Source organism: Talpa occidentalis, unplaced genomic scaffold (assembly GCF_014898055.3).
Source record: "Talpa occidentalis isolate TD23 unplaced genomic scaffold, MPIMG_talOcc4v2.1 talOcc4.11, whole genome shotgun sequence".
In the NCBI taxonomy this organism is placed as follows: Eukaryota; Metazoa; Chordata; class Mammalia; order Eulipotyphla; family Talpidae; genus Talpa; species Talpa occidentalis.
In genome coordinates this window covers 74183021-74209985 of record NW_023601104.1, presented here as the reverse complement: position 1 = coordinate 74209985, position 26965 = coordinate 74183021, and the positions used below count along the sequence as shown (strand labels likewise).

Genomic DNA, 26965 nt, shown 5'->3' with positions numbered 1-26965 from the left:
CCTGGTGGCGCAAGGGTTAAGATTCAACCTATGAGGCTATTTGCGCCCACTGCAGTTCCATCTCCCACCAGGTTGCTGCCCACATGGCGCAGCAGACCTCTCCTGTCTTGCCCGCTGCTCCCCTCAGCAATGTTTTCAGTTCGTCTGCCTGTTCTATTCCCCACTCTGTCTGTGGTAAATCTTCTCACCCTCCCACTCCTCTGGCCAGTACCCCAGTTCTTGTATGCATAAATAAATACATCTCTTTAAAAAAAATTAAGAACTCAACAAAAGTTTGTCCAATCATGGTCATTGAACTTAGGCTAATAAAAATATGGTCTAGGAGATACAAATCACCACATTAATACCTCCCAGCCCCTTCAATGTTCATATACTTTGTGTGGACAGTGTAGTATTGGGCTGCCAAGCAAACATTCCAAAACAGGCTCCATTGGCAAACCATGAAAATAGGTACATTCCACTCTAAACCATCAAAACCCATGGAGTGCAGGAAAGAACTTGGTATAGGTAACACATTACACTTAGTGGGAAAGAAACCTAATGAAGCCGGAGTCTTCTCACATAAATTAACCAAAGCAGAGGGAATGAATGTTTGATTCATTATATGTCCAGATCCCTGCACATTGTCTATAACTTAACATTAACAAAAAACAATGGAGTTGATACAGGACAAACCAGGGGGACTGGATTGGTGGGTCCTCCCCTGCGCTTTAGAATGCGAGCTACACTCCCAAAGCAGACACATGATGAGACACATGGGGTATGAGAAAAGGAATGGGAGAGGGGGAGGTGGAAGGCAGAGAGAGATTGAGACTGATTAAAGGCTGGTAATTGGCCAGATGCTGTTTATCCTTCCCCAGATAGTATCAGCTGAGCAGTGACCAAGTTCCAAGCTGAAGCCACAGGTGGCAAGCTGGTGGCTTCTCCTCCATAGACACCTCTCCTCGAGCAATTTCACTGCTGAAGCCCCAGCTGTTCAACCGCCCAAAGACCCAACTCCACCCCTATTTCGCATCCCTCTCTCAGGGGCAGTCTGAAAAGCTCCTTCTACCATCCAGTTGGGTAGGAGCGCCATCCACAGGCTCAGGGGTTGCTCCTCACGATTCCTCTTACAAAGTGAACTGACACACTAGGTGAGCTTGATCACTAGAGGCCGAGTGTGACGCCGGGGACGCTGCCCGAGCCACTTCTGACTCCAAGTACCCTGGTCCCCTGAAGGGTTGAAGCGTTTTACTCTGGGGCCCGCAGGAATCTGATGGGTCTGTTTTTCCATGGCTGTAAATTATAACATTTAGCCCAACTGAGGAAGTCAGGGCGAAGACACTGAACATGGTGCCAAGCACAAACTGAAACCAAATCAAGAAGCGACAGCGTCACTCCTCCGCGCCACAACACAAACGAAACCACGCCCCCTACGACGCTGGGTAGCTCAGACTGTGCGTCTCCCGCCGAACTTCAGTCCCCAGCATGCACCGCGGCGCCCGCCCCTCGCCGGAAGGCGGGGCCTTCGGCAGAGGCTGCTGCGCTGCCAGTCGCGCGGGTCCCGAATGTCCCTTCCGCTGTGATGCTTTCCTCAACCCTGGACTGGATATTTCTGGGGCTTCTGAATGTCGCTCTCTCGGGAGCGGCACCACGCCCCGGAAGTCTCCCGAGAAGAGCGGCTCCCCCGACTTTTCGTCAGGCTTTCGCGCCCGGCGTTCCCCGAGTGACGGCATGAAGGGTGGGCGTTCCGGCTCAGGAGGACCCTCGCAGTCCCGGAAGCGGCTCGTCCGGGGCGCTGTTGGCGGCGCTCGCCGTGATGCCTGCGGGGCTGGGCGGCTGACCGCCGTGCTAGGAGCGGGCCTGGTGCCCAGAGTCTCGGCAGCCGCTGCTCGAGCGCGGCCGGCGCCATGGCCACCTCCGCCGCCTCCTCGGAGCATTTCGAGAAACTGCATGAGATCTTCCGCGGCCTCCATGAAGACCTACGAGGGGTTCCGGAGCGGCTCCTAAAGATGGCTGGAACGGGTGAGGCTGGGCCGGGCCAAGCTTTGCGGAACCGGGTCCTGCGCGCTCTGGGAAGAAGAGCCGTCGCCCTCCTTCCCAGTCAGCGTCCTGTTGTCTCCGTTCATCCTCAGGCACGTCCCCTAGGGCTGCCCGGTCCCGCACCCGTGGTGTCCCTGCTGTCACTTAGGGTGCTCAGGCGGTAAAACGCGGAGTGTCTTCTTAGGATTCTCCCTCTTGGTCCCCCTATAGCCTTCAGGTTTTTCTCATCTCAGTTTCGCTGTGGCAAGAATAGTATAAGAATCTTTATTTTTTTTTTTTTAAATACATAGTTCTAAATAGTTTCTTTATTTTTTTTTTTTAATAGAGGCATGTTTTTATTTATTTATTATATTTGTTTGTTTTGTTTATACATGCACTGGGTACAGTCAGAAGCGCGGGAGGGTGAGAGAATTCACCAGAGCCAGAGGGGGGAGCAGAGCAGGCAGAAGGACTGAAGTACACTGCTGAGGGGAGCAGCGGGTGGCAGGAGAGGTCTGCGCACCATGTGGGACCCTCCTCTGGTGGCCGGGGAGCAGCCGGGGATCGAACCGGCGCCGCAGAGGCCGCGGGCAGCTTCGCAACCCAGCGCTCAACCGCTGCACCACCGGGGAGGCCCTAAGAATCTTTAAACCTGCGGTTCTGTATTTCAATGAAATTAGTTTCTTTGGTACTTCTATTTTGTTATGCCTTTAAAAGCAGTATTCTCAGGAGAGGTTCATGGTTTTCTGCTGGCTGGCAAAGGACCAGTAGCATAAAAAGGGTTAATAACCCAAAGTGGTCATAACTTTTAGGGTTGGTGAATGGGGGGAAGGGATTGATTAGTCCTGAAAATCGTAATTGCGGCGTTTAGGCATTTCTTTTGTTAACTTTTTGAGTGCTTAGGCTGTTTTCTGCCCCCTTGATTTAATAATTCAGTTGCCTCAAGCTTTGCCAGAAGGAGGTAAGAGTTTTCCAGTTCAATTCTGTGGTAGGCCTGCCAGAGTACTTTGACTCAGAATAAATAGTGCTTGATGGCAAGGAGGATAAGACTGTAGTTTTTAAGGGTTAAAGCTTGGGTGTTTATTCTGGAAGTGACCCTAAGTTATATAAATTGAATGACTGGTGAGAATGAAATTCATGTTTGTTTAACATGTATTTATTGAAATAGGTTGCTCTATGCCAGACACCATCTTCAATGCTGGCAATATTGGAAATTACAGTGAGAAAAAAACATACAAATTCTCATTCTAGTGGGTGGGTAGTAATGTATAAGTATTAAGGGACTTTGTTAAAAGGCAATCAGGAGGCCACCCTGGTGGCGCAAGGGTTAAGACGCAGCCTATGAAGCAATCTGCAGCCACTGAAGCACGAGTTAGATCCAGGCCAGGGAGCTCTCACATGGCACAGCAGACCTCTCCTGACTTGCCCTCTGCTCCCCTCAGCAGTGTACTTCCGTCAATCTGCGAGTTCTGCTCCCCATTCTGTCTCTGGTGAATCCTCTCACCCCCCCACACCTTTGACCTGTTCCCCAGTTCTTGTATGCCTAAATAAATAAATCTTTAAAAAAATAAAAAGCAATACAGGAAACACTTGGGTGGGGGCTCCAGTGTTAAATAGGGTGGCTGTGAATGTCCTCATTGAGGAGGTGGCATTTTTAGCAGAAACTTGAATAAACTAGGAGAAAAAAACCTTGAAAAATCTGGGAGACCTGAGTGTCAGGAGGATGGAATAACAGTACAAAGATTTTTAAGCCGAGATGAACTTGGTTTGTACAAGAAAGACCAAGAAGGCCAATGTGTTTGGGATGAGCTGAGCTAAGGAGATAATGGCAGCAGATGAGGCTGGCAAGAGATAGGGAGGACCAGATGATGGGAGGCCTTGTAGGCCAGGTGAGAGATAAACATCTTTTTCTAAAGGCAGTGGAATGCAATTAAAGGATATTGAGCAAGAGTGCTGGATCAGATGTACCTGGTTGAAAAGTAGACCCCTTTTTCAATTTGGTGCTGAATGAAATTTGCAATATTTGTTTTTGTAAAGCAAAATAGTGCAAAGGGGCATTCCTTTTACAGACTGGAAAACAAGTTATTTATGTTAACCATTGTCATCTACTTTTCATTTTGCAAAGAGAACAATCAAAGAGTTCATTTTTGATCAAACACAAAATGCATAAATTGCAGTTAAATTTAGTTGTTTAATTGGTCAATAAATTCATTGTACACATTCCCCTGGGCTACAGTAAGAATTTTAACAACTTTATCTCCTTATTTGTTCATACTGCTCAATAAATATTTGCTGAATAAATTGAATTTGATGAAACAAACATACTGGGCTTCATCTCTGAATTCTTTTTTTCTAGTTCTTGAGATGACTCTATAAGCTTTCCAGAGCTTTAATTTCCATCATGACTATGTAGGCACTGAATAATGTATATAACAACCCTTGTAGCTTCTGCAGTGTAATTAAATCAGTCATATTTAAAAACATTTACTGAGAATTATTTAGCAGTCACTGTCCTGGGCCCAGAGGAATTCCAAGAGTTCTTGCCTTAAGTGAGATCAAATTTACAACAAACTGTGTGCTAAGTTCGAAAATAAAGTTTTGAACCCATCACAAAAAAGGCAGACAAGGGGTGGAAGGGAGATGGAAACTTGTGGAAAAGACAACTTTGAATTGAGTATAACGGATTGAAGGGTATTTGCCAGACACGGGAAAAGGGAATAGGCAAGAAAGGAATGAAAAATAGAATAGTCCCAGCTATGACAGGAGCTTAGGATATGTGTGTGAGAGGAGTAGTAGTAGGACCATGAGAAACAGCCAGATGTAAAGCATCACATTAAGAGATTTTCACTTGATATGGAGAATCAGTAAAGGATTTTAAGCAAATGCTTAACATGACCAGACTTTATTTTACAATAGAAGAATGCTGGTGCCTGAGGAGTACATGAAAATGGAGCAAGAATCTGGATACTGGGTGCTGTGTTAGGAACCTTTGTGGCAGTTGTCCAGGTGCCATGGGAATTTAGCTTGCCCTAAATCTTAAAAAGTGCTTCTGAGACAGAAATTAACCACATTAACTGAATATGGAGAGTGAGGGAGATAGATTTAAAGATGTCTGCATTTTCTCACTTGGTCAGTGAAAGAATGATGAATTTAAATAAATAAGAGAAATAAGCTTGTTTAGATTGTGGATGAGAACATCTGTGGAATAAAGAGCATAATGCATATTCATTCTAGCTTGACATTTCTTCTGCCATTAAATGAAGAAGGTATGTGAATTGGTAGGTGGAGTGTAAGATTTAACAGCAAAGATTCTAGAGCCAGAGTACCTGAGTTCAAATCCTAGGTCTTTACTTAGTACCTTTGTGACCTTGGACAAGTTTCTTTAACCTTAACTCATTTTCCTTGCAAAGTGGTTGTAGGACAGAGTAAATACTTCAGAGAAGTTTGGGAGGATTAAATGAGTTAATATATGTGAAGCTGGGGCCTCCCTGGTGGCGCAGTGTAGGGTAAGGAAAATGTCAGGCTTTTCTGCCTTCCTGCCATTAGGATAGATGATGTATCTGCGGTCCTGAATGCATGCCTGATGGCGGGCACCTGGAGTAGGGTGTGGGCTTAGGTAGATGGGATTCACCTGGGCTGAGACTGGGCTTAATTTTAAGGCGGTGTCACGGGGACGCCAGCAGAAGTCGAAAGAGAAGCCGAGAGAGAAGCCAAGAAGCAGAAGCAGAGATCACCCGAGAGCCCAGATAGAGGGAGGATTTGCTGGGGGCTGGGAGGACTGCCAGCCTCCCGGCCCCCCAGCACCCTTGCCTCATGTGTACCAGGTAAATCCCAATAAAAGACCTGCAAAAACCAATGAGGACTCTGACTCCTCCTTTACCCGATCTGCTGGATAATAGAAAACCTGCACTGTGGCCAGTCCTGCCTTTACACGCAGGGTTTAAAGTCTCAGCAAAATTTTGATCCCTGGCCAGGGATCTGCAGGTGCTGCAGACCTCTCCTATATCCCCCGCTGCTCCCCTCAGCGGTGTATTTCAATACATTTGTCTGTCCTGCTCCCCACTGTCTCTGGTGAATCCTTTCACTCATACCCCACACCTCTGGCCTACACCCCAGTTCTTGTGTGCACAAATAAATAAAAGTAAATCTTAGAATACTGCCTAATCTCTTAGAATGTGAAGCTCTTAGAATATTGCCTAACAATAGTAACAGTGATTAGCCTTTGTTAATTATTATATGAGAAATTGAAATGTTCTATTTAAGTGAAATATGAGACGATTATCTCTGTATATGGCTACTCTTACCGTGTTTTACTTTACTTTTGTTCTTTACCTTTTTCTACTTTACTCTTACCTTGTTCTACTTTTTTTTCCCCAGAGCATTTCTACGTATTTATGATGTTTAATGTATCTTATTTGTCTTCCCTTCACTAGGACAGGACAGTTTTCAAAGTGTGGTCTCTGCATCAGCAGAATCTAGGAACTGGTTAGAAGTGCTGATTTTGGGGTCCTGGCCACACTTAACTGAATCAGTAACTATTTTAAGTCTGTTTTAACAACCCTCCAGGGGAATCGAACATAAGCTCTACGTTTTTTCAATATCCTCATCAATGCTTGTTTTTTTGATAATAGCCATTCTAACAGGTGTGAGGTGTTAACTCATTGTGGTTTCTTTTTTTTAAAGATTTATTTTATGGATACAAGAACTGGGGTACAGGCCAGAGGTGTGTGTGTTTGTGGGGGGGGGTGGTGAGAGGATTCACCAGACACAGAGTGGGGAACAGAACAGGCAAATTGACTGAAATACGCTTCTGAGGGCATGTCGGGTAAGGAAAAAGTATCAGGCTTTTCTGCCCTCCCGCCATTAGGATAGATGAGAGAACCCTGTGGTCCTGAATGCATGCCTGATGGTGGGCACCTGGAGTGGATACACATGGGCTGAGAGACTGAGTTTATAAGGGTGGCGTCACGGGGACGCCAGCAGAAGCCAAGAACGAATGGAAGCCAAGAGAAGCAGAGAGAACGCCAGAGAGAGCCCAGACAGTGAGGATTTGCTGGGGGCTGGGAGGACTGGTAAATCTAAATAAAAGATCTGCAAAAACCACTGAGGACTCTGACTCTTCCTTTACCCTGTCTGCTGGATCAGAAAACCTGCACTGTGTCCTGTCCTGCCCCTACAGGGGAGCAGTGGGCTAGTCAGGAGAGGTCTGCTGCGCCACGTGGGTCAGCTCTGTGGTGGGGGATCGAACTTGTGCTGCAGTGGCTGCAGATAGCTTCATAGCACTGCATCTTAACCCTTTGCACCACCAGGGAGGCCCCTCATTGTGGTTTTGATTTACATTGTTGATGATTATTGATATTGCACATCTTTTCATGTATCTGTTGGCTATCTGGATGACTTCTTGGGGAAAATGTTCAGATCTACCCATTTTTGATTGTTCAGTGTTTTTTTTTTTGTTTTGTTTTTGTTTTTGTTTTTTACTGCTAGATTGTATGAGTTCTTTATATATTTTGGATGTTAACCCTTTATTGAATAAATGATTTCTAAATATTTTCTCTCATGTGGTCAGTTGCCTTTCATTTTGTTAAGGTTTCCATTGCTATTGCAGAAGATTTTAAGTTTGATGTACTCCCATTTGTTTACTTCTCTTTTTGGTGGCTTTTGCTTTTGGTGTCAAATCCAAAAAGTCATCACCAAGACCAGTGTGATGTCAGGAAGCTTACTGCCTGTGTTTTTTTTTATAGGACTTTTGGGCTTTTAGGTTTTGTGTTCAAGTCTTTAATACTACTTTGAATTAATTTTTGTGTGTGTTGTACGATAATGGTCCAATTTCATTCTTTTGTGTGTAGCTGTGCAATTTAAGAGACTTTTCTCATTCTTGGCTCCTTTGCAATAACTAAGTTGATCAGTTATGTATGTGTTTATTTCTGGATTCTGTTCCATTCATCTGTGTGTATGTTTTCATGCCAATACCAATGTTCTTATTACGGTAGTTTTGTAATGTAGTTTCAAAGCAGGAAGTGTGATGCCTCCAACTTTATTATTCTCTTTTTTTTTAAAGATTTATTTTTATTTATGCATGTAAGAACTGAGTTGGGGTGGGGTGAGAAGATTCACCAGAGACAGAGTGGGGAACAGAACAGGCAGATCTGCTGAAATACACTGCTAAGGAGAGCAGTGGGTGAGACTGGAGAGGTCTGCTATGCCATATGGGTTAGCTCCCTGGCCAGGGATTGAACTCTTGGTGCAGTGGCTGGCGATAGCTTGATAACTCTGAGACTTTAACCCCTGTGCCACTAGGGAAGCCCCAGGATTTACTTTTAAAAACAATAGTAGTTACTATTTATGTCCTTCCTATGTGTGTCATTTGCTGATGAGTGTTTGCTATGTGTATTATCTCTTTTTTTTTCCCAAGATTTATTTATGCGTATAAGAGCTGGGGTACAGGCCAGAGATGCAAGGGGTGAAAGGATGGCCCTGGCTGGCCGGGGATCCAACTCATGCTGCAGAGGCTGCGGATTGCTTCATAGTGCGGTGCTTAACCCCTTGCCCCACCAGGGAGGCCCTGTATTATCTCTTTTAACTCTTTCAAAAAACCCTTGGAGACCTGTACTGTTAAATTTCTTATTTACACAGGAATCTGATACTTTTTACCTCCTGTATGATGTGAGATCTGACAAACTGTTATGCTCTACTGGGAATGTAGGTCCTAGAAATGCCACAGTGTGGCATCAAAAGCAAATTAACCATATATTAATATTTTTAAGTCCCTGTTAAACCAAAGCTATTGGTTTTACTGACAGCCAAAATTGGTCATTCCTGGATGGTAATTCAAATAGCCAGTAAGAAAAGAGGCAGCCCACCTTGGTTGAGCATTAATATAGGCTTATTCTAGCTCTGTCTTTCAGAGCCGCTTGCTTCCATTGTATTCCATGTCTCGGACATGGTGCCACCATTACCCAGTTCACCAGTCAGTCAGCCTTAAGTGAGTCTCACTCACATGTAACTGGTTTGGAAAGGTTTGCATGGTAAACTGTTGGCTCACTCTTGTTGCTGGGGCTCATTCTATCCAATATGTAAAGTTGGTAGTTCATTGTTAGTGTTAATTTTGGCTCCCTAAAAAATTAAGCAGTTTGTTTGAACACATTTTACCTTTTGCTAAAGGCTACACCCTAAGAACACAAAACTAGCCTTCAGTATTACACAGAAGCATTGGATTTCAAGTCAGGTGACTTGTTTCTAGGAGTGTTGACATAACATTCTCCAGTGCATTCGATTTTCTCAACCATAAAATGAGAAGGTGGACTAGATGATGTCTGAGGTCCAGTACTCTGAGGTCTAATATTCATTGGCTTCACAATTCTGAGACTAAAGCATAAAGAAGCTGCTCTTGATACCTCTCAGTTGGGTAGGTTTCAGCCTTTTGAACTTATAAAAGGGTAGAATCAGACTCATATCAAATTACTTAAGCCATAGAGCACTCCTTGGAGAAAGTCTGTGTTTTCTAAAATCAGGTAAAAAGAGGAATATTCCAACTCCAGAAAGACTGAGAATAGAAATATTTAAGAAAGTTAGGAAAAGAATCTAAATTGTGTAGTTGTTTTCTCCCTGTACTCTTATATAGCCTTTTCTATACATCATTCTAGGATTTGCCTAAGATTACAGATTTTCGTATCGTTTAGCAAAGAAAGAATAAAGGAGATTTTATTATTAACAGTGTTGCAGAAAAATCCAAGCTAGGAAGGGTATGTATTTGTGTTTAAACTATTTCTTCCTACTATCTGGCTTGTCAGAAGTGAGTATATTTGAGTTTGGAGATGTGCCTATTTAGAGGAGTGATGACACTTGGCACCTTTGTGATAGCTTATTACAAGATAATATGATACTGCTCCATGGTATCAAATCACCTCATCATTCTTAATTGCACATATTAATTTATTGCTGGTAACTGGGAACATGCCTCAGAGATAGTAGCAGTTGCTTTGTTGCTCATTTCAGTTACATATGGACGGTAAAGATGCCAACCACTTGCCATACCTGAACTTTCTTCCATTTTTTTTTTTTTTAAGCAATAAACCATGGTTCTTGTGAGCCAGGTGGAGGAAGAAATAGTTCACATGGACTGCCTGTGTATATCAAGGCAATGTCACATGACAGTAAATGAGATAGTAAAGGATACATTGTCATTTTCTCTTTATGCATTGTCATTTGTTCCTTAGATCTTGCTACTACTGGTTTTATAATTCTAGAAGCTATGGGACATAAAAGAAAAAAATTCTTTATTCTGGGGAGCTTGATCTCAAGTTGAGAATAATATAGAATGGACACATCCAAAATGATTAATGATCACTCAAAAAGCAAGACAACTGACATGCTAGATGGTGTTGTGTTAACAAAATATAAATCCATATAAAGCATTTATGCATTATATATATATACACACATATATATATTCCATTATATTAAATGGGATTGGGTTTGAAAAGGATTAAGATGATCAGGGTGAACAGAGGTCAACAAACTCAGTATGTTGCCATCCCTCCATAAGCCCAACTTAGCTGTTTTCTTTGGCACTGGAAAAGATTGCTTTTTTTTTTTTTTTAAAGAGGCACGTATTTTATTTATTTATTTGTTTGTTTGTTTGTTTGTTTATACATGCACTGGGTACAGTCAGAAGCGTGGGAGGGTGAGAGAATTCACCAGAGCCAGAGCGGGGAGCAGAACAGGCAGAAGGACCGAAGTACACTGCTGAGGGGAGCAGCGGGCGGCAGGAGAGGTCTGCGCACCATGTGGGACCCTCCTCTGGTGGGCGGGGAGCAGCCGGGGATCGAACCGGCGCCACAGAGGCTGCAGGGAGCTTCACAACCCAGCGCTCAACCACTGCGCCACCGGGGAGGCCCAGATTGCTCTTTCTTTAACAGACAGAGGTACTGGCTTGTGTTTCATTCATATTGGATGAAAATTCAGTTTTTAAGAGAATGTGTCCCCATGCGCACAACAACATGGGTGAACCTTGGAAACATTAAGTGAAATAAGCCAGACACAAAAGGACAAATATTGTTTGATTCCTCTTATATGAGGTACCCAGAGTAGTCAAGTTCATAGACAAAGTAGAATGGGGGCCCTCCTTGGTGGCACAAGGGGTTAAGTTGCAGCACTATGAAGCTATCTGCAGCCACTACAGCACTTTGATCCCCAGCTGGCCAGGGAGCTACCCACATGGCACAGCAGACCTTCTGACTAGCCCACTGCTCCCCTTAGCAGTGTATTTCAGTCATTCAGCCTGCTCTGCTCTCTACTCTGTCTCTGGTGAATCCTCTCACCCCCCGCACCTCTAACCTGTACCCCGGTGCTCATATGCATAAATAAAATAAATCTTAAAAAAAAGTTCAAAAATTTTGATTGTTACATATGAAGAGTCAACCTTCCTCCTTGTTTTATAGCAAAGAAGAGAGGTCAGCTTTCAAAGGAATGAGAATTATCCAAACTTATAGATTGAGTCAAATACAAAGTTGCAACCACAACCTAACCCCGTTTGTACAGGGGTTCCCCCCATCCAAATGTTTACCATCAGCATGCCTGTACCCTGCCATAATTTTTGCTGTGTCTGATAACGATCTTTACAATTTATTACTTGTTTTCTATATATTAGTATATTTGATGTTTACATTTGTTTACATGTAAACATTTCTTAAATGTTTCTGAAAGATACTTGTCACGCATTTACTTATTCATTCATCCAAACCTTTGTGTTGAGAGCTGATTTTCAATAAATTGCAGTCAGGGAGCTGCTGTGCTACATATGAAACCCTGTTCTAGAATTATATCATTAATTGAAAGTAATTTACAGTAAATTGGAAATGATCCCCCAAAAATACAGTGAGGGGGCCTCTCTGGTGGCACAAGCGGTTGAGAACAGCTGCTGTGAAGTTGTCTACAGCTTTTGCAGCGCCAGTTCGATCCCAGGCCAGGGAGCTACCTACATGGCGCAGCAGACCTCTCCTGACTCACCCACTGCTGCCCTCAGCAGTGTACTTTGGTCAGTCTGCCTGTTCTGTTCCCCACTCTGTCTGGTGAATCCTCTCACCTCCCACACCTCTGGCCTGTGCCCCGGTTCTTGTATAAAAATAAATCTTTAAAAAAAAAAAATACAGTGAGGGCAAACAATACTGTTTTAGTTATCTGTTATTGTTTTGGAGCTGAAGCCTCTTCTATCTTTGGTAAAAGGGGAGACTAGTAACTTTTAGATATTAAATACATACTAGCACCAAAATGACATGAGGAGGACTGAAAGAGAATTGAAAGGGGCATGACTTTCTCACTGTGTGAGCCAGTGAGGGCCAACATCTCCCATGCCATAGCCAAGGAGTGTGGCCTAGAAATATGTCCATTATCGTGCAACCTTCCCAGTGAGCAGAGTGGGTGGGGTTTTGGTGTTTTTTTGTTGTTGTTTTTGCTAAAAAGCAGTGCATATAGTTTGTATGGAAAAGTGATTCACAGGGGTTGGGGGTGGCAGAGGTTTCAGAATTTGGTAAATATTCTTACTAATGAGTGTGCCTCGTTCTCCTTTAGATCGGGGGATGTGGAGGGTTGGGAATGATAAACTTCAGACTTGTGGTATTTTTCAGCTGGGACACTACTAGCCTTCAGGGCCAGATAACTGTTATAATAGTATTGTCCCAAATCGGCAATTCTTGTTCTCTGGTGCTAAGTGCCAGTAATATTACCCTTTCTTCCCCTTACTCCATCCCCCAGACATTGTATGATAGCAAGTTCCTATACATTTCAAAATGCCTTTTAGGAGTGGCTAAGTACTACTACCCCGACCGAGGGAGGAATGGGAAGCTTCTTCTAAGCAGAGGAAATGGCTTCTATAACTGTGTGCAAACAGGACCAAATGGTTGAAATTTGTCTTTTCTTTTCCAGAAGAGAAGAAAAAGTTGATCAGAGACTTTGATGAGAAGCAACAGGAAGCAAATGAAACGGTAAGAATGGGGAGTAAGTCTTACTAGTTTCTTCTACCAGATGTTGGTCTTTTCCAAAAGTAATGCTTATGACCTGCTCACAGCTAACTGTACTGTCTGTTGATCTTGTTATTTCTTATTAAATGAGGCCAGTCGATAGGGAAGGGTGTTGGGGGATAGGGGTGATAAATGCAAATGGGTTAAGCTTGAAGAAACTCCTGAAATGAGTCTTTGATAATACATTTCTGAGGTGAGTAGAAGTGCATTTTATAACTTCACCTGGGTGCTCTTTTTAAATATGTTAAAAGCTGGCCAATAAGATAAGTTACTGTTGTTTGTGAAATTTGTCACAGAAAATGTAGCTCAGGAATGGTTCTAGCCATATTCTCTTCTGTCTTACAAGACAGCCAGCACAGTGGCTGGATTTGGTACCATGGCAAGGCAAGCATAGATAGGATGATGTCCTAATCAGGACCCAAAACTTGTTGGTCTAGGTTGCTATGCAGTTTAACAGTTACTTCTTAATCTGTAACTTTTCTTAAAAAAAAAAAAAAAAAAAAAATTTTTTTTGCTCTCATCCTTTGGAGGTAAGAATCCTGTCTCCAAAATCATCATATTCTAACTTCAGGAGATTGGGACTGACGTCCAGGTCCCTGGTAGTACTCTGCAGAAACAGTTGCCCCTATTTTGGGGGGCCCCAGAGTAGACTTAGAAGAAAAATGTTTTTTAAGCCAGAGAAATTTCCTCCTTCCCTCCCTGTATCCCAGTACAGTTCTGCGAAGTTAAACTCATCTTTTCCTCTCTTCTCCATCTATTTTAAAAGGGGCTAGGCCACTATACCTGTGCACAGCTAGGGATGGCCATACTACCTTTTACATAGCCAGTCTTCTCTTTATCACCTTGGTAACATTTTTAATATCTTTTAGCTAATACCAGTTTATTTTGTGCTCAGATACTACCTTCTCTGAATTAACCTAAATTAACAACTCCCACCCTGCCCATCCCAAGCAAATGAAAAGAAGTTGTGGCTTCTTGTGACCATGTATAGGTATTATAGTCTAATCCCAGAAAAATGAAGTTGTGATTTGAGGTCTGGTTATCTCTGACATGGAGATGATTGAGTCTTAGAAGACCTTTTTTTTTTTTAAATCAAAGACAGATCCTATTTCTTGGAAGTACCATCTCTTTTTTTTTTAATTTTTTTATTTATGCATACAAGAGCTGGGGTGTAGGCCAGAGGTGTGGGGATATGGGGGGGTGAGAGGACTCACCAGAGACAGAGTGGGGAACAGAACAGGCGGATCTACTGAAATACACTGCTGAGGGGAACAGCGGACAAGACAGGAGAGGTCTGCTGTGCCATGTGGGTTAGCTCCCTGGCGCTGCAGTGGCTGCTGATAGTTTGACAGTGCTGAGACTTAACCCCTTGTGCCACCAGGGAGGCCCCTTAGAAGTCTTTTTATGAAGCAGAGTGGTATTATTGATTTGTTGTGAGGTTTAAATGAGAAAATAGATGTAAAAATGTTTAATAAGCTGTTAAGTGCTTACTAGTATTTTCACTCATTAAATAGATTTTTTTGTCTTATATTTGTGCTTTTAAATACAACTGATCCTTTTTTTTTTTTTTTTTTTTTTGTGGGACCCCCCTCACCGGTGGCCGGAGAACGAACCGGCGCTGCAGAGGCTGCAGGCAGCCTCGCAGCCCAGCACTCAACCGCTGCGCTACCAGGGGAGGCCCCAATTGATCCTTTTTCAACATAGATTTGAACTGTCCTGAGCCACTCATACAAGGATTTTTTTGTTCTATCTGTATGTTCACATTCAAGGATTTACCCAACCTTTTGTGTCAGTAGGTTGAGTCCCTGGATATAGGACTCAGGGGTATCGTGGTCTGTTCCCTTAGTCCCTACCTTGTGCAAAGGTCAGTTGTATGTACTCATCCTAAGTTTCCAGTATGTATTCACTATGTAGAAACCCCAAAATAAAAAATATTTCACACAATTGAACTCAAAAAATGAACTGCAGGGGCCTCCCTGGTGGCACAAGGGGTTAAGCATCGCACTGTGAAGCAGTCCGCAGCCTCTGCAGCACGAGTTTGATCCCTGGCTAGCCAGGGGTTTGATCCCACATGGCGAAGCAGATCTCTCTTCTCTCGCCCGCTAATCCCGTCAGCAGTGTGTTTCAGTCAGTCTGCCTGTTCTGTTCCCCACTCTGTCTCTGGAATCCTCTCACCCCCTGGATCTCTGGCCTGTACCCCAGCTCTTGTATGCATAAATAAATAGAAAAAAAATAAACTGTAGCTTCAGGCTAAAGCATTCCTATTTTGTATTTTGCTTAGGAAGAAATGCCATTCATCTCTCTTTTACTCTCAGCAGAAAGAGTTATGTAATCAGTAGAAACAGATTCTAATACAAAATAAATTTTTGCAGCTTTTAAATTGCATTTTAAATGACATTACTTGAAAAAACTTTTTAAAAAGTGATTTTCCTCTGAACAATAACTATCTGGTAAATTGTATGTGGGCCCAAAACCTTGATTATAATTTTTGCTAACCTGAGTCTTTGTTAGGAAGAAGGAAACAAAGACAGTGAGCTCCAGGCTTCTTAATCATAGCGCATTTGAAGTCCTGAAACTCTTCCATTACAGCATCTCTGACACAAAACCATTTGAACATGAATCATTTCTAATTCTTAATAGGACTTCCAAATGAGAAAATATGCCTATAGCTCTTATTAGTACACAAATTTATTGCAAAATTCATAACCCATTAATGATCTGGCAACCAACTTTTAAGGCACTGCAAAAAATAGCTATATTGCAGACATTAACTACACCTGATGTAGGAAAAACAGGTACATCTAGGAAGGGCATGCAAACTAAATTCACAGTTTCATCATTGTTCAAAGGGAATTTTCTCTTATTTTCATATTAAGGTATTCTAAAGCACTGATACTCCTCAAGCATTATATAAAGTACAGAAATAATTACTTGATAATTGAAAATAGTTTATGTAAAAACAAATTTATGGAAATAAAATTGTGAGCATGCTCTAATTCTCTTGATTAGTAGATCACTAAGACATAGCATCAGTAAAGTACATCACCTTTTCAGTATTTTTTTTCTGTATCTATTCAGTACACAGCTTCATAAGGCAAACTGTGTTTCAGATTTTTAGCCGTCTTTTATAGACCTTCCATCTAAATATTTTGTTTTTATAGAAATGGACATCGTGTTTCTGCCATACAAGTTCATCCTGGCGTAGATGATACATCTTGCATGAACTTTTTGATAATCAGACTAAGATCACTCTGAATCACCAGGTCTTATCCTGTTTCTGCATAATTTTCTCTGTGTTGCTGATATAGATAATGTAGCAAGTATTTATAAAATACTTGAACTCTCATTCAGTTGGTCATATTGGAACTTTCTCCAAGTGAACTCATACTTTTTGAGTGCCTGTTTGGTACTTGCTAGGCATGTGCCAGGCACTTGGAATTATGAGTGCAACATGTCATACATGGTCCCTGCCTTTATGTTTGAGCATTTATTTCAGGGGCTCTCTGTGGTTTTAGTAGTCCAACCTAGGCATATGCCCAGCTGAGGTATACTCAATACTTTCTGCCTTCCTAGCTGGCAGAGATGGAGGAGGAACTACGATATGCACCACTCTCTTTTCGTAACCCTATGATGTCTAAGCTTCGAACCTACCGGAAGGACCTTGCCAAACTCCATCGGGAAGTGAGAAGTACACCTTTGACAGCCATACCTGGGGGCCGAGGAGACATGAAATATGGCACATACACTGTAGAGAATGAGCACATGGTAAGTAAGCTTCAGCTTTTTTTTTTTTTTCCCCTCAAGGGCCAATAATTAACGATATTGTGTAGTTCCTGTTCAGTACATATTAGACTTCCCATCCTGTCCTCTTGTGTGTCCACTTCCTTTTTTCCCCTTGGATACTCATCTCTATTTAGTGTAGGTCTTTCCAAACTATGCTTACTTGGATTTCTTTGTATCCTTTATATATAAAACAGTTTGGTCTACAGTGGTGGTGTGCAAAGTATTGCCTATTCTATCTGGATTGTATATCCTAACCCTACTGATGCAGTATCATCTCAAGTAAGCCCCCAAAATTCAGTTAGGTTTTTATGAGTAACATCACAAAATTAACCAAAGATTCCCTTTATATTTATATCAAGCTGGCCTAAGAGCCCAGATATAGAGAAAAGGCAGGATTCTTGTCAACAAGGGGATAACACTTTATTCTGTTGTAGTGGGAAATGAGCCAAACTGACTCCCTCCAGTATTCTGATTTATAAACTTAGGCTAAATCAAAAATCTTATTCTTCTATCTAGCTTCTCTAGATAGCTTGGAGTAAACTTCAAAGACTAATGTGTTGTATTTAGGATTAAAATCCTCAGTACAAAGGCAAGGATGTGGGAGAGAAACAGATGGCGGCCCACAAGTGCAGACTGCACATATGTAGAAAGCCTAACAGTACAATTTTAAACAAACCTTTAGTTACTGTTCCGGATCTGTCTGTGGTTGATTCATGTGATCTTACTGTCTTCATGTGCTTTCTTCAGCATTATCAGTTGAAAAATCTCCATTCCTTATTTTTTAAAAAAAAAAATTCTGCTTTTTTGTTAAGTAATTATAACATAAATTTCAGATGTTCATTGTTAAGATCATTGTGTGTATATATTACATCAGTGGTTTCCTCATTCACTGACAGAGGCCACCAATGAAGCAAAAAGACTTTATTTCTGACCTGGGAAGCCGTCTTTTGGCTACTTGATCGTGGTGTCTAGTTGTTAGTAGTCTACCTGCTCAGCAGTAGGTCCTGTGGTTATGTGTGTGCATGCATTTTTTGCATCCAAGAACTGGGGTATAGGCCAGAGGTGTTGGGCGGGTGGGGGGTGTGTGTGTGTGTGAGAAAATTCACCAGAGACAGAGTGGGGAGTGGAACAGGTGGATCTACTGAAATACACTGCTGAGGGGAGCAGCAGGTGAGACAGGAGAGGTCTGCTGCGCCATGTGGGTCAGCTCCCTGGCCTGGGATTGAACTCATATTGCAGTGGCTGGCTTGGTAATGCTGTGTCTTTAATCTCTGGACCACCAGGGAGGCCTTGTATGTGCATTCTTTAAGAACTTAGAACTAACCCATTTCTGTCAGTGGTTAATTCTGGCCTGACAAAGGCTACTTTTGTCTTCATGCTGTCTGTGTTTAGGATTATAGGTAGAGTAAAACTTGGGTGGGGATTTAGAAAATAGGGTGTTAGGGCAGCTTGCCTCGTTCTCTAAGAGCAAATCACAAGTGAGGCAACTTCAAAGTTTTCTGTGTTTGGCCTGAGGTGAAATTCTTACAGCCCCTAAAGATTTAATGCTCAGTACTAATCAGGTGGGAATCTTCAGTTGACATTTATCTAGGGTCTGTTGTGCTACCCAAGTTAGAGGCTTTATGACTTTCCATATCCTGTATCCCAAGTCTGGGCCCCTGATCTCCCAGAAGTAGCTAGTCCAGGAATCACACAGCCCAGTTCAAATTCATCACAAACACAGAGGAAATAATTTGATCTCTTCAATATCCTCCGTTCGCCTTAAGTATAATAAGCACTGGAGAGCTTATTAGTGTTCCTGTACTAAATTACAGGTTCTGCTTAAGTCTGACCATGACTTATTAAAACTAATAAAAAGTATACTGTATCCCTTCTTACATATAAGCAAGGTGATAAAGGAGCTGGCAATGAAATATAATGAAAGAAATCTAACAGTTCCCTTCCACACTCCTGTCAGAATCGGCTACAATCTCAAAGAGCATTGCTTCTCCAAGGAACTGAGAGCCTAAACCGGGCCACCCAGAGTATTGAGCGTTCTCACCGGATAGCCACCGAGACTGACCAGATTGGCTCAGAAATCATAGAAGAGCTGGGGGAGCAACGTGACCAGTTGGAACGTACCAAAAATAGAGTAAGTCTGGCCAGACGGAAAAGTAGGTGGGCTCATTACATCCTAGTACCTGGCAATGGCAGTGCTGAATTTAGGGTATAATCTTTTAGGTTCTTAAACTTTTCTCAATTTTTAGTTTGTTTGGCAGAGAGATTTCCCTTGGAAGTAAATAGTTTTACCTACTAAGACTTAGAGGTCATTGGGGAAAAAAAGACTAAAGAAACCAGGTTTCAGCATTTATTAAGAGTTGCCAAATATAAATTTGCAGTCACTCTTACTAATTCCTCATTATCGGTCTTTGGCAAGACAGTAGTTATGTCATAATACTCAGAACCACCAATAAGATTTTTATTTCTCATCCATCTAGTGGTATATTCTTATTCTTGTGAAAGTATCATCTACTTAAAAAAATTAGCTTTCCTGTTGTGTAAACCCAAGGCTGTTGTCCACATGTAATAAAAGAGTACCTCTAACATTTTATAGAGGTTCATTCCTGGACTATAAACTCTTTACTGTTACCTAAGGTAAGCCTGATCATTGTGGGGCAAAATGACTATATTAGGATCCTAACCTATCATTCTAAGCAGCTCTGAAAAAACTTGTTTCTTCTCTAATATATCTGCGTAGGATTTTTAAAAATACAATTTGTCAGTGGAATAATGTATTCTTAAGAGCATGAGGCAAACCCAAACTGAAAAACAGATACTGTTGACACTTGGATAGAAAAATTTTTTATTTCATGTTGTGTATTTTTAATATTTTTAAATTTTATACATTTTTACATCATTTTTCATTTTTGCATAATGTATACATTTTCATCTTGGTTATAGCCCCAATACAATTCCCACCCCCACTTTTTGATCCGACTCCCGCCCCATAGTGTGTCTCTGGTTTATAGTTGCTTGTTGATTTTGATCTTTATTAGAATTCGGTTTTTTCCTGGTCCCTTATTTAGGGTTTCTAAATTCTTGCTATGAGTGAGACCATCAGGTATTTTTCTTTTTCTTTCTGGCTTATTTTGCTGAGCATGATTGGATAGGAAAATATTAATTGAAATTCTCCATAAATTAGAACGATGCCCTTCCCTCCCTCAGTGAAAATTACAGTAAATAAAGTAAATTCAAGGTAAGCCATGGAGAAGTCAACTTGCTTACAGATCATGTGGTTTCTCACTTTGAACATACCAGGCAAATTGACTGAATTTAAAAGCCAGGGAATGAGGTGGGAGAGCAATTTTTTGAGCTCATTAGAGAATGAGGGCAGGTGTCATCTGTTGAAATATTCTTCAGCTATCTAGATTAGTAACAGCAGTCAAAAGGGAAAGGCTTTTTTAAAAGGCTTAAATTCCTTTCACAATTCACTGTCTTCTTTTAAACTAACTCCGTTTAAAAAACCCAGCCTACAATAGTAACTCATGAGTCTCCTGGAGTTTGGCTGATGAAATTCAAATCTTACATTGCTTCACAATTACTGTCAAAGTACCTTCAGGTATACTGGAAGTCTTTCTGATTTGCATAGACAAGGTGAAGATTAGTCACCCAGAGCAACTGTAAAATAATTCCTAAGCCTACTTGTACTTACATATCTTAGCCTTTGCAGTTTCTGCTAATACTCAGAGGCCATCATTTAAATTGGTTTGATTTTTTTGTTTTTCAGCATATAGCCCTTAATACTGTCAATTTAGGAATGTTGAGATTTTTACAGTGTACCTTTGAAAGGGGGAAATAATTGTTATTTTCTCTTCTCAGCTGGTAAACACAAGTGAAAACTTGAGCAAAAGTCGAAAGATTCTCCGTACAATGTCCAGAAAGTAAGTTTTAAAAACAGTCACAAAATTTCTCTTAACTTGGATACTTTCAACCAGGAATGTCAAAGCTTTAAACAGTGACTTGAAATATTCGAAGCAGAATAAATAAGTACTGTCTTGTCCTGTTAAATAGCCCAGAAAAAATTCCTATGTTACAAAAATATATATTCTGACTTGGAATAATGGAAAATTTTACCACTGAAAGGTCTTATATTCCTTAGAGAAGCCAAGATTGGCATAATAGAGTTTTATATCCTTGAAATATATTTGTAAAAACTTGATTAGAAAGTGGTTTTTACTGCCACTACTTAGTATTTGACTTTGACTCTGCTTGCCCTTCATGGGAGTCAGCCTTTTATCTAGGAGTTTCGTGTTGTTAGCATGGAGTTAACTTAGGTAAGTGCTGACAGTAACAGAATCAGGGCCAGATGGGATCTTGGAGGTGATACGATTGAGGCTGACTTTGAAGGAAGTAGATAGTGTAAATGAACTAAAAACTACAACTGATAGAACTACCAGGAGTGCCGGCTTTTCCTAAATAGTGTGAAGTAGGGGGAAACTTTCAATTTAGAGTGAACCTGAGAACCAGACACTGGATTCTTTGTAATAAAAAAAGTATAGGAGCATCAATTTTTTACTACCTTTTTTAATAGAAGTAGCTATGGGGCAGGGGTGGGCATGTGAAAGATAAGTTTGGAAGAGATTAAAAGAGGCTACCATTCTTCTAGTTCCTTATCCTAAAGCAGGACCCATCCTGAACTGGATTTCAGCAATAGAGCTTGCTACATACAGACTCTTCCCACTATGCGCTCACAGCTGTAATATGTAACTGATGCAGCTCTGTCTGGCTAGCAAATCTTGTATTCGTTGTTCTGAAATAGAATTCACCCCAATTTCAAAAATCACTTTTTAATCTTTTCTTTAACTAACCTTCCTAGAAAAGCTATAAAGCTATTTTTAAAGTGAGGAAGCAACTACTATGTGAAGACATTTTAGAACTAAGAAACCAATTTTTATGCTTTGGTATCATCCCAGATTTCAACATTTCTGTGAGGTAGATAGTGTTATCCTTAAGTTATAGCTAAAGTACCTTTTAAGATACTTACTGCTAAGAGGCCATGTGATCAGACAAAAGCTCAGGCCGGCTTCACAATATCGGATCTTGGTCCCAGGTGGGTGAAAGTCCTCTTAAGATTAAAGAGGAAAGAAAATGCTGTCCAGCCTTCTGACCACTCCCCACTTTGCTTCTCTTTGTAGAGTGATAACCAACAAGCTGCTACTTTCCATCGTCATCTTATTGGAGGCAGTCATCCTGGGAGGCCTGGTTTATTACAAATTTTTTCGTAAGCATTGAGCTTCTACAGGGAGGAGTTTGTGGATCAGAACTTTGACCCTGTGAATGAACGGTGTTAGAGATGAAACCATATTGCTGCTGTGAGCTAACAGCTCAAGGATGCACTGTGTGGCCTGACTGTGGGTGGAGGGAGGGAAGATGAAAACCCAGTGAACTGTGAAGAACAGCAACAAGACCAGTATGATATACCAAGGTAATAAATGTTGTTTATGACTTCTTTAAATTTACATAGTACTCCAACATATCAGTGCCCCATGAACTGCAAATAAAAACAAATACATTTACAGTAGTGCATTGGTCACCAAAATGGAGAGGGAGAGGAGAGTTTACAATTTTGGGAATGCACAAATGTTCTCATTAAGGCAGTATTGACCCAGGTGACCACTTACTATCCCCTCAAATACCTCAACTCTGAATGCCTACTGTGACAGCACAGTATTGCCTAAATTCTCACACGTTCCTTACTTTCTGACTCATCTGGGGAACTGGGAGTAGGAAGTTGGTCATAGACTATGTGTCCTCCTTCCCTTGTCTGGCCAAAACTTGAAGCGATCACATCCACTGCCAGGCCGGCTGTAGCCTTGACCTCTTCCTCAGAAGCAGCCAACCGAGGATTAACTTCAACAAGATCCAGTGCTGACAGCAACCCTGAAAGAACAAAATATGATTAAACCTCAGAAAATTCCCAAGCTGCTGAGGATTATAAGAACTCCAGAGTCATTTTCCACTGTAAAGTTATCTGCTGTCAGGAAGCCCCTTATACCTCATCTCATCCTCTGGGGAATGGATTTTACTTGAAACACTGGTTGGCATAGGACTGAAAGAGCTTTAAGGTAATAAAGTCAGGCATCCCTTTTCACCTAACGTTAATAGGCATAGCTATCAGTTTTGTTTGTCTGTTTTCAAGACAGGATAAGGAAGGGACGGGCCCCTGGAGTTTTCAAACTGTTTGGGAAACTCATTTCCAATATTAGGAACTTTCCAGGCACCTGCCTATAAGTGTGTTAAGTATTAAAGCAGAAGAATTCTCCCACTTCTCACTAGCCTGAGATGTGTTCCCACTTTTGTACACTGCTATATGTAGCTCTTGGGTCACCAAACCACATGCCCTGATGCAGTTACCTCTGCATATCTTACTCTTATGTCTGCAGATCTAAGCTTTGAGGACAGGTTCTGTGTCTGGCAGTTTTTATGTTTCCTAGTAGATTGACTCAGTATTTGCACTTGGTTGAGGGAAGACTCATAATTGTTTAATTTGGAATTTAGTTAACTTCTATGCAGCTTTAAGAACTTATGGCAATGTTCTTAGCACTATACCTTTTGGCCTAGAGCCGGCCATGGGGGGAAGATTATACCAGAACCACCTATTCCAGACCTGTTCTTCCTCTTCCCCCTTCCTCTGAACATATAGAACACCTTCACCCCTAAACCCCCTCATTTCTCTGGGATACTTAGTAGGTTATTCTGGGTGAAGTTAATCTACCTCTTCAAGAGTCTTTAAACTAGTATTTAAGAATACCATATCAGAGGGCCTCCCCGGTGGCGCAGCAGTTGAGCGCTGGGTTGCGAAGCTGCCCGCAGCCTCTACAGTGCTGGTTCGATCCCCAGCTGCTCCCCAGCCACCAGAGGAGGGTCCCACATGGACCGCAGACCTCTCCTGCCGCCCGCTGCTCCCCTCAGCAGTGTACTTCGGTCCTTCTGCCTGCTCTGCTCCCCGCTCTGGCTCTGGTGAATTCTCTCACTCTCCTGCGCTTCTGACTGTACCCAGTGCTTGTATAAATAAATAAATAAATCTTTAAAAAAAAATAAATTCACGAAGCCCTTTAAAAAAAAAAAAAAAAAAAAGAATACCATATCAGAATACTTAGATTAGCCATAAAGCTTGAAACATGGGTGACTATACCTAATGGTATAGTCTGATTTACTGATATTACATTATAGTATATGATTGTGCTCCATGCCACTATAGCCATTGTATACTGCCCTTACCAGTGTACCATACGGAACTGCAACAACCATGCTACTGTAGCATGTACACCAATTCTTGCGCAGGGATCTAGGTCTCTAAATGTAGGCCTTTAGCATAACCCACAAGTAATCAAGAGGGCCTGAGCTATGAATATCTCTTTATCCATGTTTCCAGACTGCTGCTATCCTGTAAATTAGTTAAGGAGACTGTGTATCCAGTTGATAGTACCCTGACAGTCTTTGGAATAAAATCTAACAGCAGAAGAGGGAGGGATGAAGTATGGTCCCAGTTCCAGGTGGTATCATTGGGAACCCACATGGAGGATTACGCTCAGGTTTGCTGGCCACTAGCACAATGACACTTGACAATGTCTTAAGAATGAGACGACCTTGCCACTGTCCAATCTGATAGATAAGCACTTTTCCTTTCTGTAGAGCTCAGATTCCAGCAGGCCCTAGTGCCAGGGACATTTCTCAGTGTCCATTTATCTGCCCCAAATCTTTCAGTCTAGAGTGTCTATGTGATTTAGATCCCAGTTTTATGAGATGGCATTGAGGTAGCATAGTTGCTTACATTTTACACAAAAGGTCATTTAAAAGTAGCCTTATTTTCTGACAGAAATGGAAACTTTGCAAATGAGTATGAGTTATGGGACAGGATCCCCCTGTATCTATATTTGTAATCTAATGCTAATTTTACTGATCTTTTTGTTAGCCGTTCATCTTCTAGTATACCCAAATTAAAGCACTGATCAAACAAAGTCTAAGAATTATTAGCCTATAAGTAAGGACCCAAGGATACTGTCCAGCTTTGAAAATATCTTCAAGAAAAGCTTTAACTCCACATTCCCAACTCTTAGTGAACGAACCTCTTAAAGTTAGGGTATAATTACTAGCTACTTGGCCTTGCCTTTTTATTTTAGCCGTCCTTTAGAGGATTCAGATGGATAGAACTACATCAGTTTGGCAGTTTGTTCTTATATTTTATGAGTGTATGTTATATAGACAAACAGTTTCTTACTCAGTTTTACCGCAGCATATTTGGGTATAAGCCAGGTTTAAACATACCTCTGATTGCTCCTTATTAACCTAACCACTTGACTTTTAGCTATAAAAGTTTGAGCAAAAAAACAATGCCGGCAATTACATGGAATAGCAGAAAAGGTCCTGTACTGGCCACAGGCATATTTATGTATTTAACAGGCTGATTGCTACTTACCAGTACTATGGATTTCCTCAGTGATATACATGCCCTCTCGGTAGGTCAGTCCCCCTACAACAGGGGTGCCTGTGGCTGGAGCCAGTGAAGGGTCAAAGGCGTCAATGTCAAAACTCAGGTGGATTGGCCTTTGTTGTCTTGAAAGAAGGAAGATAAGAGAATTGCCATTTGGTTGTGGCTGGACTCCCGTCCTTCTACAGTTATAATGCCTTGACTTTGTTACTGTCAGCCCTGGCACTTTGTTAACATAACAGATCTGCAAGTTTCCTGGTCTTGGAAGTTACTGAGCACTAAGCGTGTTAGCTTCCTATACACCACTTTTGCTGTTGTTCCGTGTGCCTCCGGCTAATTTCACTTCATATTTCTGACTTACACTGGGCACGAGAACCCAGTGCTCTTACACTAACTGGCAGTAGAGAGAATTCACTTTTATGACAGTGGACTCTGATACATTCAGTGTCAATTGGATTATCTGTGTTCTAGTTGCTAATCTCTCAGAACATAACAGCAGCAAAACTTAACTCTGATTTTGTGTCAGGAGCCTTATCTTCCAATTCTAACTTACAGGTTAGCCCAGGTATGCCATATGACTAAAACTAACAAATGCCCATATGCTAAATAAATTTTTTGACAGCTTAAGAAATGACATACTATAAGCTGAGAGTTAATTACATTACCGAGAAATAGTCAGCATTAGGAAAATGCTTTTAAAACTAGCATTTGATTAGCAGTCATCTGTCACCTGCCATCTTTCTATACTACCAAGATTTGCTTAACATAAAACATTCAGATGAAGAAATAGTGAGGCTGGGAAGAATGGAACAGTTGAGGGAAAAAGAAGATAAGCTTTTTAAAAATGAGCCTAGAATTCATGAGAGGATCAGGCAGGGACAGAAATTCTCCCAAACCCAGAGGAAGGATATAACTTATGTTTCATATTTTCCTCTTCTGATTTATTTGGATATTTTATATGTATGCCTTGTTTTAACTTTAAAAGCTCCTGTCCTCAAGAGATGGGCTACACTGTGCTGCCTCTTGGGAGTCTGTTTTATTCCCTTTGGGACCTAGAAGGAGACATCCATTGTAGTTACTCACTTGCCAATTAGCAGATCGAATGTCTGTTCCATGACCTTCTGGATGCCAAGTCGATCTATGTCTCTCATGGAAAAATACTGGATATCGTAATTCTTTAGAATAAAACTGGTGATACATAAAAGAAAGAGTCTGTAGTTAAAAGGGCATTTCATTTTTTTAATCAAATGTGAGGGGTGCTCTGTCTCTATAATGATCTACAAGCAACAACTAGCAAATCAAGTGACCAGGACGGCCCACAGTTTAATCCAAATTCTTCAACTTACTGTTCAGGAGGGTCCACATCTCTTAAACCAATATATACGATACTTGGGGAAGAGATACACGGTTTGATCCAGGAAAATCCTGGGAGTTGTGGTACCTAGAAGAGATGAATGAACAAGATTCATTACAGATTTTTGGTCTCACTCAGGTAATCACTGTATGCTTTCCAGTGTGTGCTGTCTGCTTTTTCTTCCTACCACAGGATATGCTTAAAGCAATACAAGATACTTGATCTGGGAAAGAGAATGGATACAAGTGGAAATATCTCAAAAGGAGAGCTGAAGAATGTAGTGTAGCTTAAGAATAAAAAAAAGTCTTCTGAGGTGGTCTCGGTTTTTCATTAACT

General features: G+C 41.5%; 2 protein-coding genes across 4 annotated transcripts in view; one reads left to right on the top strand and one right to left on the bottom strand.

Annotated features, from left to right (window-relative positions):
* Positions 1-1687: 1687 nt before the first annotated feature.
* Positions 1688-22299, top strand: VTI1B (vesicle transport through interaction with t-SNAREs 1B). The gene is made up of 6 exons (XM_037503547.1): positions 1688-2004; positions 12928-12986; positions 16596-16787; positions 18763-18936; positions 20664-20725; positions 21980-22299. The coding sequence occupies exons 1-6, from the start codon at positions 1890-1892 to the stop codon at positions 22074-22076; spliced, it is 699 nt and encodes a 232-aa protein (XP_037359444.1). The 5' UTR covers positions 1688-1889; the 3' UTR covers positions 22077-22299.
* Positions 19660-26965, bottom strand: part of ARG2 (arginase 2) — a 47518-nt gene continuing 40212 nt past the window's right edge. For 2 of the 3 annotated variants that reach the window (XM_037503546.2, XM_037503545.2), the window contains 4 exons: positions 26622-26716; positions 26359-26463; positions 25264-25400; positions 19661-22724 (listed from right to left, as the gene is read on the bottom strand). In XM_037503546.2, the coding sequence (XP_037359443.1) occupies positions 22519-22724; positions 25264-25400; positions 26359-26463; positions 26622-26716 (543 nt within the window). In that variant the 3' untranslated portion in view covers positions 19661-22518. Of the gene's footprint in view, positions 22725-25263; positions 25401-26358; positions 26464-26621; positions 26717-26965 lie in introns of all 3 variants that reach the window. The other variant, XM_037503544.2, reaches the window with a different exon arrangement.